This window comes from Melanerpes formicivorus, unplaced genomic scaffold, assembly GCF_026170545.1.
Source record: "Melanerpes formicivorus ecotype bairdi unplaced genomic scaffold, bMelFor1.0.p_v2 SCAF_169, whole genome shotgun sequence".
Classification (NCBI taxonomy): Eukaryota; Metazoa; Chordata; class Aves; order Piciformes; family Picidae; genus Melanerpes; species Melanerpes formicivorus.
In genome coordinates this window covers 56,449-69,279 of record NW_027142521.1, presented here as the reverse complement: position 1 = coordinate 69,279, position 12,831 = coordinate 56,449, and the positions used below count along the sequence as shown (strand labels likewise).

At 47.5% G+C, this 12,831-nt stretch overlaps 1 protein-coding gene across 1 annotated transcript in view; it reads right to left on the bottom strand.

Moving 5' to 3' along the window:
- SNX7 (sorting nexin 7) overlaps positions 1–12,831 on the bottom strand; it is a 61,846-nt gene that overhangs the window by 13,137 nt on the left and 35,878 nt on the right. The window contains exon 8 of the mRNA XM_068169187.1: positions 6,040–6,192. Within this exon, the coding sequence (XP_068025288.1) occupies positions 6,040–6,192 (153 nt within the window). The remainder of the gene's footprint in view (positions 1–6,039; positions 6,193–12,831) is intronic.

The window sequence follows — 12,831 nt, the reverse complement described above, 5'->3', positions numbered from 1 at the left end:
GGAGATGAGGGATGCTGCAGAAGAAAAGGCTGAGTGACCATCCAGAGGTGCATCAGAAGCATGAAGGAGTAATTTAACTGCAGCCATATGAAAGAAGGTAGATGATGCAAGCAGTGACTGAAGAAGGGAAGAACACTGGAACAGGCACTGTGTTCCTGCCTGAGTTTGATGAGTCAGGCTCAAGCTATTATCTTTCAGGTAGGATTTTAGCATGAAAATAATGTTCTGATTCTCAGGTGTCTGAGAGTTCTTCCTGAAGTCTGATTTCCAAAGAGCAAAGGCAGATGCCAGAGCTTCCTTTTCTGCTCCTTTCAGGAGCCCATGACACACCTGTATCACAGAATCACCAAGGTCACAGTACATTAGAGGTTGGAAGGGACCTCCAGAGATCATCCAATCCCCCCCCTGCCAGAGCAGGATCACCCAGGGCAGTCTGCACAGGAATGCATCCAGGTGGGTTGTGAAAGTCTCCAGAGAAGGAGACTCCACAGCCTCTTTGGGCAGCCTGCTCCAGGGTTCTGTCACCCTCACTGTAAAGAAGTTTCTCCTCGTGCGGAGGTGAAATCTTCGATATTCAAGCTTGAACCTGTTGTTTCTTGTCTTATTACTGTGCACCACCCAAAAGACTAGTTTAATAAGATGAAGACCCCTGCCAGTAATCACAGGTATTTTAGATCAGAACTCACAAGCTAAATACTCATTTTATCACATTATCTTGATTGTTAGGATTATTATCACACTGGCAAGCCCTTGTGTTGTAACAAGGAGTGATACAGTCAGCACAAGGTTTTCTCTTCCAAATGCTACAGTAAGAACACAGTATCACAGTATCACCAAGGTTGGAAGAGACCTCAAAGATCATTGAGTCCAACCTGTCACCACAGACCTCATGACTAATCCATGGCACCAAGTGCCACACCCAATCCCCTCTTAAACACCTCCAGGACGGTGACTCCACCACCTCCCTGGGCAGCACATTCCAGTGATGGGGTGGCTTGTAAAAACAAACTACATCTAGTGAGAAACAAGAGCAGAAAGATTGCAATACTCAAGACAAGCACCACCAAAGAATCCTGTCTCAGTATAAACTAAGCTGTCCAGTGTTTCAAAGGCTATTTAAGAAGAACCACTGACAGCTGGGAGGCTTGGCTGAGACACCTGAAAGCTGTGCAGCCATTCAGCAAGATTTGGACAGACTGAGAGCTGGGCAGAGAGGAACCTAATGAGGTTCAACAAGGGTAAGTGCAGAGTCCTGCAGCTGGGAAGGAAGAACAAACTGCAGCAGTACAGGCTGGGAGGTGATCTGCTAGAAAGCAGCCCTGTGGAGGACTTGGGAGTCCTGGTGGACAACAAGTTCTGCATGGGACAGCAATGTGCCCTCATGGCCAAGAAGGCCAATGGGATCCTGGGGTGCATTCAGAAGAGTGTGTCCAGCAGATCCAGGGAGGTTCTCCTCCCCACTATTCTGCCCTGGTGAGACCTCACCTGGAATATTGCATCCAGTTCTGGGCTCCCCAGTTCAAGAGGGACAGGGATCTGCTCAAGAGAGTCCAAGGGAGGACTACAAGGATGCTGAAGGGACTGGAGCACTGCCTGATGAGGAGAGGCTGAGAGCCCTGGGGCTGTTCAGTCTGGAGAGAAGGACACTGAGATATGGGCGATGGAGATTGGAATCAATGTGGCTGACCAATATGATCGAGTATTGTTCCTTTATTGTTCCAGTGTTGCAGGCCCATGGTGCAGGCCTGTAGTGCAAGTATAGCACAGTAAAGTGTAGAAGAAGAAGAGACAGGAAAGGCAGAAGTGCGTAGCAAGGCAACTGCTACAACTTCTATAAGCTCGGAGTGCCCTGCTGGCAGAGCTCCATTGGTTCCCTCTGAGTGACCACACATTGCACTATTACAGATGATTGGTCCAACTACTAATGACACAATGAGGTTGTTGATGCAGGTGCATGTCCTGCTGTCCCAAGATAACTGTCCATGTTTATAGCTACCAGTGCCTTGTTTTAGTTACATGCTGCAGGCACAGCACTGTTTTGCTCCACTGCTAGCTGGCTCTGCATTTATGCTGAGCATGGCCTGCCATCATGTCAGGCTCTAGGCCTGCACTGCCAGATTGCTCACACTGCTCGTCGCTGGCATTGCCACACTGAGAAGGCTGATTTAATAAGTATCTATAAATATCTGAGGGCTGGGTGGCAGGAAGGAAGGGACAGGGACAGCCTCTGCTGTTGCACCCTATGATAGGACAAGGGGCAATGGATGTAAATACAGCACAGGAGGTTCCACCTCAACATGAGGAGGAACTTCTTCACTGTGAGTGTCACAGAGCACTGGAACAGGCTGCCCAGAGAGGTTGAGTACTTGAGTACTGTGTCCAGTTCTGGGCCCCTCAGTTTAAGAAGGACATCGAAACACTTGAACGTGTCCAGAGAAGGGCAAAAAGGCTGGGGAGAGGCCTATGAGAGCCCTATGAGGAGAGGCTGAGGGAGCCGGGATTGTTTAGCCTGGAGAAGAGGAGGCTCAGAGGTGACCTCATTGCCCTCTACAACTACCTGAAAGGTGGTTGTGCCTGGGAAGGGGTTGGTCTCTTCTCCCAGGCAACCAGCACCAGAACAAGAGGACACAGTCTCAAGCTGCGCCAGGGGAGGTTTAGACTCAAGGTGAGGAGGAAGTTCTTCACCGAGCGAGTCATTCGCCATTGGAATGTGCTGCCCAGGGAGGTGGTGGAGTCACCGTCCCTGGAGGCGTTCAAGAGGAGATTGGACGTGGCACTTGGTGCCATGGTCTAGTCATGGGGTCTGTGTTGATAGGTTGGACTCGATGATCCTCGAGGTCCTTTCCAACCTAAAGTGATACTGTGATACTGTGATACTGTTGTGGAGACGTTCAAGCCCTGTCTGGATGCACTCCTGTGTGACCTGTGCTTTATTCCATGGTCCTGCTCCGCCAGGGGGTTGGCCTTGGAAGATCTCTGGAGATCCCTTCCAAGCCTTACCATCCTGTGAGCTGAACCATTTTCTGCAGCTTGTGACTTAATGAAAGGAGTTTTACGTACAGTACAAGTTTGGGCACAGTTCTGAATTAAAACTCTTACCCAGAAAAAAAAACACCAAAGCACTTCTAAACAAACAACAACAAAACAAAACATTAAATTAAGCAAAAAAGTAACTAAAAAGAGAACCAAAGAATTATTATTATGTTTTCATTCAGCTAATCATTCATTAAGGGAATATTCCTCCACGCTTAGCATTGGTTTGACAGACACATGGCTGATACAGAAGTCAGAGATCATCAAGAGCTGAAGAAGATATGAGAGGATGCCAAAAGCCTGCTGCCTGATTTCAGAAAATATTTTGATCTTAATATGCAACAACAGATTGTCAATGTCCATGTCTCTCCCAGACAGCATGGTAATTAATTAGACTTGATGATCAGAGCTCTGTCTTTTCAATTATGACTTGACAAAAGGATTTGTAAAATCAGGGCACTGTCAATTGGCTAAAGAGGTGACCCACAAAGAGTTCAGAATCCAGGTCTGGAAGACACAGATGTTGACACATAGCCCTGAAAATGGCTAATTTGTAATCAATGGATTGTAATTAATGGATGGCTTAGTGTATTCCTTTCTTTTCTTTTTACAGAACAGAGAACAGAATAAACCAGGTTGGAAGAGACCTTCGAGATCATCGAGTCCAACCTATCATCCAACACCACCTAATCAACTAAACCATGCAACCAAGCACCCCATCCAGTCTCCTTCTAAACACCTCCAGCGATGGTGACTCCACCACCTCCCCAGGCAGCCCATTCCAATGGGCAATCACTCTCTCTATGAAGAATTTCTTCCTAACATCCAGCCTAAACCTCCCCTGGCACAGCTTGAGACTGTGTCCTCTTGTTCTGGTGCTGGCTGCCTGGGAGAAGAGACCAACCCCCACCTGGCTACAACCTCCCTTCAGGTAGTTGTAGAGAGCAAGAATGTCTTCCCTGAGCCTCCTCTTCTCCAGACTAGCAACCCCAGCTCCCTCAGCCTCTCCTCATAGGGCTGTGCTCCAGACCCTACAAAATACGTAGAAATTCTTTTTAAAAATTCAGTGCATCTAGGATCCATTCAAAATGTGCATGTCATAGAATCATGCAACTGTCAAGGCTGGAAGGGACCTCAGGGATCATTCAGTTCCAACCCCCCTGCCATGGGCAGGGACACCTCACACTACAGCAGGTTGCTCACAGCCACATCCAGCCTGGCCTTCAAAACCTCCAGGGATGAGGCTTCCACCACCTCCCTGGGCAACCTGTGCCAGTGTCTCACCGCCCTCATGGGGAAGAACTTCTTCCTAACATCCAATCTGAATCTACCCATTTCTAGTTTTGCTCCATTCTCCCTAGTTCTATCACTCCCTCACACCCTAAAAAGTCCCTCCCCAGCTTTCTTGTGGCCCCCTTCAGACACGGGAAGGCCACAATAAGGTCTCCTCAGAGAAGTCAATCCACATGAAGGGACTCCCCAGAATGCTTAACGTACTTTGTTTTATTACTTCAAGTTCTCTTTCTTATTGTATGCTCTTGTCAAGGGTAATTGTACCCAAGAGCATCAGCAGCGGGGTTTGAGCTGAAAAATAAACATTTCATTTCAACCACTTTTCTTCCTTTTCTGAAAGCATCATTTTCAATTACAGAAAGGTTGGATTCCTTCCTTGCCTATGCTTGCAGCATTTGCATTTTATTCAAGAAGGGCAATAAGCTTCTCCTACCGACTTCTCAAGACTGCTCCGTTCCTCTTTATCCTTGCAAAGCCTGATTGTTCCACAGAGGAATTAACAGTGAGGCCTTCCCGAATGTGCTCTCTGAAACAGTCACCTTTAAATGTTTTTCTCATAAGCCACCTTTGTCTGAGCATTCCAGAGGGCCTCTTCATGCAGTTGCTGCAGAAGGTTTCCAGATTGGAGCAGAGCAGCTGATGCTGGACTGCAAAGTGGGCTCCGAAGTCGTGGCAGTTAGTAAACCGAGAGTGCCCTCTGTCGATGGTGAGCCCAGGATCCACCACGTGGGGACAAACCAACCACCTTTGGCCTGAAACCTGTCAAACCCAAGCTAACCTCCCTTTCCCCACAAAAACTGATTCTGAAGTTAACACAGGTTTGAACTAAAATGAAAGATTTCCTCTTTAGAGACAATCCAAGAACTTCTGAGCCAGCAGTGTGCCCAGGTGGCCAAGAAGGCCAATGGCATCCTGGCCTGCATCAGAACAGTGTGGCCAGCAGGAGCAGGGAGGTCATTCTGCCCCTGTACACTGCACTGGTTAGGCCACACCTTGAGTCCTGTGTCCAGTTCTGGGCACCCCCATTCAATAAAGATGTTAAGATGCTGGAACATGTCCAGAGAAGGGCAACGAGGCTGGGGAGGGGTCTGGAGCACAGCCCTGTGAGGAGAGGCTGAGGGAGCTGGGGTTGCTTAGCCTGGAGAAGAGGTTCAGGGGAGACCTTCTTGCTGTCTAAAACTACCTGAAGGGAGGTTGTAGCCAGGTGGGGGTTGGTCTCTTCTTCCAGGCAACCAGCACCAGAAGGAGAGGACACAGTCTCAGGATGCACAAGGCAAAGTTTAGGCTTGATCTTAGAAAGAAGTTCTTCATAGAGATTGCCTTTTGGAATGTGCTGCCCAGGGAGGTAGTGGGGTTGACATCCCTGGAGGTGTTTAAGAAAAGCCTGGATAAGGTACTTAGTGCCATGGTCTAGTGGATTAGTTAGGGTAGGGTGATCAATTGGACTTGATGATCTTGGAAGTCTCTTCCAACCTGGCTGATTCTGTGATTCTCCACTGAAATCATAAAAAGGTCTGGGTTCAAAGGGACCTCCCAAAGCTCATCCAGTCCAACCCCCTATGCAGTCAGCAGGGATATCCCCAAATAGAACAGGTTGCCCAGAGCCCTGTTGAGCCTCACCTTGATTATCTCCACGGATGGGGCCCCAACCATCTCCCTGGGCAACCTGTTCCAGCGTTCCACCACCCTCAACCAGATTGCTATGAGGTTTACCTCTTCATAGTAACGGAGATTGTTCTCAGCCACATTAGTGAATGTCGCTCTCATATCACGCTGCATGTTTTGCTTCCACCTGTCCCAGTCAGCTTTCAGAACATTGTTGGCACATTCAACTTTGTCTTCAAGTCTCCCAATCTCTTCTGAGAACTAAATATGGATGGCAAACATTAAAAAAAGCATTTAGTCCAGTCACCAATGGAAATGCCACTGAAATCAAGTAACTGCAGGGCAAAGAAAGAAAAGAGCAGAATCAAGGCTGGTATAAAACTCAGCACAGGAAACCATTTCCCAAGGATAAATTTCAACTTTATTCGTAATGAATCAGTCAGTACCAGAGCGGTGCTGAAGATAATTGTATCGACTGAGCAGCTACAGACTCTGGCATCTCTACACTACTCTACTACCTGACAGTGATGCATCTAAAAAAGGAAAATACAGCCAGCTTTACCAGCAGAATCATCATAGAACCATAAAATTGCTAGGGTTGGAATGGACATGAAGCATCATCTAGTTCCATCTAGATCAGGTTGCTCACAGCCACATCCAGCCTGGCATTAAAAACCTCCAGGGATGAGGCTTCCACCACCTCCCTGGGCAACCTGTTCCAGTGTCTCATCACCCTCATAGGGAAGAACTTCTTCCTAACATCCAATCTGAATCTACCCATTTCAGGTTTTTTTTCCATTCCTCCCAGTCCTATCACTCCCTCACACCCTAAAAAGTCCCTCCCCAGCTTTCTTGTAGCCCCCTTCAGTTACTGGAAGGCTATAAGGAGGTCTCCTTGGAGCCTTCTCTTCTGCAGTCTAGCCCTCAGTCTGTCCTCATAGGAGAGGAGCTCCAGCCCTCTGATCATCCTCATGGCCCTTCTGTGGACACATTCCAGCACATCCAGATCCTTCTTGTAATACGGGCTCCAGAACTGGACACAGTGCTCCAGCTGGAGTCTCACCAGAGTGGAGCAGAGGGGGAGAATCACCTCCCTGGACCTGCTGGCTATGCTTCTCTTGCTGCAGACCAGGATGTGGTTGGCTCTCTGGACCACAAGTGCACACTGGAGGCTCATGTTGAGCTTCTCATCCACCAGCACTCTCATGTCCCTTTCTTCAAGGCTTGTCTCAAGCCAGTCCCTGCCCAGCCTGTATTGCTGCTTGAGACTGCCCCAACCCAGATGCAGGACCCTGCACTTGCTCTTGTTGAACCTCCTGAGGTTGGCTTGTGCCCACCTCTCCAGCCTGTCAAGGTCCCTCTGGATGGCCTCCCTTCCCTCCAGTGTGTCTGCTGCACCACACAGCTTGGTGCAATAGAGCAAACTCTGACAGAACCTTTGGGAACCTCAGGAGAAACCACAACAGACAGAAGCAAGCAGAAATCAAGAGCACAAAGTTTCTGATTTCCTGGCGGTCACCTTGATGTCATTTCTTGTGGAACTATCCCCTGAGTGACTATGTGAGTGAGACAGAAATGCAGAAACAGAAAAACAAATTAAACCAAAAAACTTCTGCAGAGCAGAAACTCTTTCAAAGTGATTCAAATTAAAAACCCTTGAGGCCTGGAGATGAACAAAGTGACTTTTTGGTTAACAAGAATGAGGAAGTGGACAGAGACCCTCTCTTGAATGAGTCTTCCAGTGCTCTCAGTCATATGGCTACCTAATGTCACTTACTAACCAGCTGTGTCAGTTCTGACTGGCACCCACTCACAGAGCAAGGTACATGTGAGACAGACTCAGAGAGTTGGGGCTGTTCAGTCTGGAGAATAGAAGGCTCTGAGGAGACCTAATTGTGGCCTTCCAGTATCTCAAAGGTTCTACAAGAAAGCTGGGGAGGGACTTTTTAGGGTGCCAGGGATTGATAGGACTAGGGGGAATGGGAGCAACACCAGAAATGGATAGATTCAGATTGGATGTCAGGAAGACATTTTTTGCCCATGAGGGTGGTGAGACACTGGCACAGGTTGCCCAGGGAGGTGCTGGAAACCTCATCCCTGGAGGTTTTGAAGGCCAGGCTGGATGTGGCTGTGAGCAACCTGATGTCGTGTGAGGTGTCCAAACCATAGCAGGGGGCTTGGAACTGGCTGATCCTTGAGGTCCCTTCCAGCCCTGACAGGTCTATGATTCTATGATCTGCAGCTACAGCACCAAGCCAGCTGCTGGGACTGCACAGACTGCAGCATGCAGCAGGAGGACAGGCAGCCAGAACAGCACCAATAAGGAACATCAAGCAGGAGATATTTAGTGTTTCCCTTACAAGTCAGGTGCCATACACCTTCTTCTTCCTTGCATTCTACAGTCAGGCAAATTGTTTTTCTCTCATACAACCACCCTGTAAAGTTGGATAGCTCCTTGTGCTTTCTGCAGAGCTGTGCCTTTGGTGATGCATTCCTATGTGACCTGGGCTGGATTCTGTGGTCCTGCTCTAGCAGGGGGTTTGGACTTGATGATCTCCAGAGGTCCCTTCCAACCCCTAACATTCTGTGATCATCCTGTGATGTGAAGTTGTGGATTTTAGGATTACTTTCCAGGATTTTCAAGGAATTCTTCTGCTATTGAGAGAATGCAGAAATGTCAACATTCAGAGCAGGCTGCAGATTGAACCACACAGAGGGGAGAGTGCTCCAGTGCAGCAGCTTAAATGGTGACAGAACTTGAGCCCTGTGCTTAATTCAGAAACCATGGATGCCAACTGGGTCTCACATACTCAAATCCTTCAGCTCTTTAAGTACCTGAAGAGTCCTTTGCTAGTAAAACTTAGGATTTCATCCAAATGGGTTTCCTCTGCTTTCCATGATATACAGCTGAATAAACATTTTTAGTTAGACTTGACTTCTAGACTGGTTTTCCTTGCCACATTTCTAGAGTAATGGAATTCTGGTTATTAATCAAGAACCAAGCTGCAAAAAATCTGTTTCTACTTCCCTAGCCAGACCACTGATCCAAATATGGACAAGGGTAACTTCAACTCCCCACACTGGATTCAACATGAAAAAGTTGAAGCCAAAGTTTTACTTTGGGGAAATTACCCTTAAAGCTGGATTTGGTATCTTGGGCATGTCCCCAGTGACTTTTCCATCAAACACTGAAAATGAATGCAGATGGGATTCTGACAACAGTGAATATTTTTAGCTGACTTGGAGCAGGGAAGGCAGTTGAATCCGTTTTCTGCTTTGGCAAGAAGGAAGATCCCCATATGGGAATGAGCAAGGCTAACACACATTGAAAAAATTCCTTTGCCAGAGGTGCTGGCTGCAGCAGGACTTGCCTATCTTTAAGAAATTTATTTTACAGCCTGGTTTTGGATTGGATTTTCCAGGACCTACAGAGTGCTAATGCAGTGTAGTCACGAGACGACATGGACAGGCAGGCTCTGCTCTACATCCCTGCTGGGATGTGCAATTTAAATATCACCATCACCAGTGTGTGACCAGCAGATCCAGAGAGGTTCTCCTCCCCATCTACTCTGCCCTAGTGAGGCCCCAGGTGGAATATTGCATCCAGTTCTGGGCTCCCCAGTTCAAGAGGGACAGGGAGCTGCTCAAGAGAGTCCAAGGGAGGGCTACAAGGATGCTGAAGGGACTGGAGCACTGCTTGATGAGGAGAGGCTGAGAGCCCTGGAGCTGTTTAGTCTAGAGAGGAGAAGACTGAGAGGGGATATGATCAATGTCTATACATTTCTGAGGGCTGGGTGCCAAGAAGGAGGGGACAGCCTCTGCCAGTCGCACCCTGGGACAGGACAAGGGGCAATGGATATAAACTCCAGCACAAGAGGTTCCACCTCAACATGAGGAGGAACTTCTTCACTGTGAGGGTCACAGAGCAATAGAACAGGCTGCCCAGAGAGGTTGTGGAGTCTACTTCTGTGGAGACTTTCCATCCCTGTCTGGATGTGTTCCTGTGTGACCTGTGCTGGATTCTATGGTCCTGCTCTGGCAGAGGGGTTGGGCTCAATGATCTCCAGAGGCCCCTTTCAGCCCCTAACATCCTGTGATCATCCTGTGATCTGTGATCTGTGATCTGAAGCCTTCAAGAGACTGTGTGGTGAATTGAGGCAAGGGTTAGCCTTAAGGTCTAAAGACAGCATTATGCCACTCTTCACCATCTCAAGTAAAAAGGCTTAAGATCTGCTTTTTCACAACCAAAATGAAGGATGAATGCCACCCTCTTCATCTAACATGAAAGCAGGAACCAAAGGAGAATGGCTTTGTCTCAACAGAAAGATCTACCTGGAGTCTTCCTCATTTACAAGGTTCAAACTGTTCCAATTTATCCTGCAAATTAAATATGATTCTGAATCCATTTCTTACATTGATCTCAGTGAGGCAGCTAGTACAATAAATCACATCAGTGAGCCTAGAGAAGGAGAGCACACCTGGGGCTTTTTAGTCTGGAGAAGACTGAGAGGGGATTTAATCAATGTCTATAAATATCTGAGGGTTGGGGGTCAAGAGGCTTTGCTCAGTTGCACCCTGTGACAGGACAAGGAACAATGGATATAAACTACAGCACAGGAGGTTTCACTTCAACATCAGGAGGAAATTCTTCACTGTGAGGGTCCCAAAGCACTGGAACAGGCTGCCCAGAGAGGTTGTGGAGTCTTCTTGTGTGGAGACTTTCCAGCCCTGCCTGGATGTGTTCCTGTGTGACCTGTGCTAGGTTCTGTGGTCCTGCTCTGCCATGGGGGTTTGGACTCAGAGATCTCCAGAGGTCCTTTCCAACGCCTAACATCCAGGGAAGTGGTGGAAGCCTCATCCCTGGAGGTTTTGAAGGCCAGGCTGGATGTGGCTGTGAGCAACCTGCTGTAGTGTGAGGTGTCCCTGCCCATGGCAAGGGGATTGGAACTGGATGATCCTTGAGGTCCTTTCCAATCCCACCAATTCTATGATTCTATGACCCTGTGAGCACAATGCTAACCAGGTATCAGTCCATGGGACAGGAAGGTGGGTGGCAGAGGGGCAGACACTACTAGGGCAGAGCATGACCACATGTTAAGTGTGACCTGTGTCCAAAGATACTCAGCCTAATAGCCAAACTGCCCGGAAAGGGACATGGCATTTTACACTGTCTCACCATGCAAAACAGCATGGGTCTCTATCTGCTCCATGAACTAATCCTGCACCTTGGTGATGCTAATCTTTTTTAGCCTGAAGTGAGAACATAAGATATCTTCAGAATGTGATAAGATTCAGCATTTCATCTCTTTACTGCTCAATTTCAAGCCTGAACACTAACATCCTTAAGCTAGCATTTAATGCTTATCTGGTTCTGTCAGAGCACATTATGCCAATCTTTTCTCAGAATTACTACTAGAACTAGAGGCAGTTCCAAAGCTGTTAAAAACTTCCAGACCACAGAGGGATGCACTAGCATGGCTGTGTGTGCCTTCAGAATGGAGTGGTGTAGGCAGACCCTGGAGTCAGAGCTCTGGAGGTAAGAAATGTCTAGACAAGCAGAAGGACACCAAGTCTTTCCTAATATCTCTGCCAGAGCTTGCATCCAGAAGCACAGTCTTCAACCCTTCCATACCCAAAACAACTGCCTTCTTCACTCCCATAAAGGTGGAGAGGCTTTGGCTCTTCAGCAGCACCACAAGCAACTCTCTAAAATCTGCTGGCAGATGCAGAACTCCAGAAAATGTTTTTTTCCCCAGCCAATGAGCCTGACATCTCTGCAGTGGGATGAAATTACCCCCAGAATAAAATTTGCCAGACCAGCTCAGCAGGAAAGCAAATGAAGCTCTATTTACAACGAAACTACACTCTAGAAATACGAAAGGCAATGAATATGCACAAAGTATACAATGTTTACATATAGTTACAATTTATAAACACAAGAACTCCCCTGGACAAAACCAGGGGGTTACCAACAGCTTCCCCCTCTCCTCCCCCTTGCTCCCTGTACAAGGCACAAGAGGAAGAGAAGAGCAGAGAGTAGCTTGTTAGTACTTAGCCACAAGAAGAACATAGCCAAGGTCACCAGCAGCCAAGCAAAAGCCACCAGCTGGTGTCAGCTAGAGTGAAGCCAGAAAGAGAAAGATTTAGTTTACACAACCAAGTTGATGTTAGTTATCAGAGCAATGGGATAATTCAGACCTTATCATTATTTTCCCTTTTACATTCAGTGGTAATTTATTTACATTCTGCCACTTTTCCACTCCATCTGTGGAAAATTTTCCTAGGCATCAGCCTATAATTGCCACACATCTCCCAAGGTTTAATTTGCCATTCCAGCCTACTTCAGCTGCACTGACCTTGGGGTTGTTTTGCACTCTGCTGCATCGTTTCCTGTTTGTTACATCATTTAACGTTTGCTGTGACCCACGCTGAAGATCTCAGAGTCTATTATCAGCTCTAGTGACAGCCCTGAGATTCCTTATCTGTGGTGCAAGTGTACTTCAAATGAGATTAAAGTTCATGCCAACCATTGTCAGTGGAATTTCTGGCTACTAGATATCACTGACAAGTTCAGTCTGACACCTCAGAGACCGTCAGAAGCTACCTGAGCTCTGCTGAGGAACAAAAATTTGCAAACACAGCCAAAGGCAGTGTTTGACACCAATTCCAGCCACAGCACCTATCTTATGACCACCTTGTACTCTGAAACCAGTCTGATCAGAAATGTCAGCAAAATACACCAACACATAATAAAACTAAGATACAATTAAAAAAAGGATCAAGGAAACTACCCCTCAGGTAGTTGTAGACAGCAATGAGGTCTCCCCTGAGCCTCCTCTTCTCCAGGCTAAACAACCCCAGCTCCCTCAGCCTCTCCTCACAGGGCTGTGCTCAAGGCCT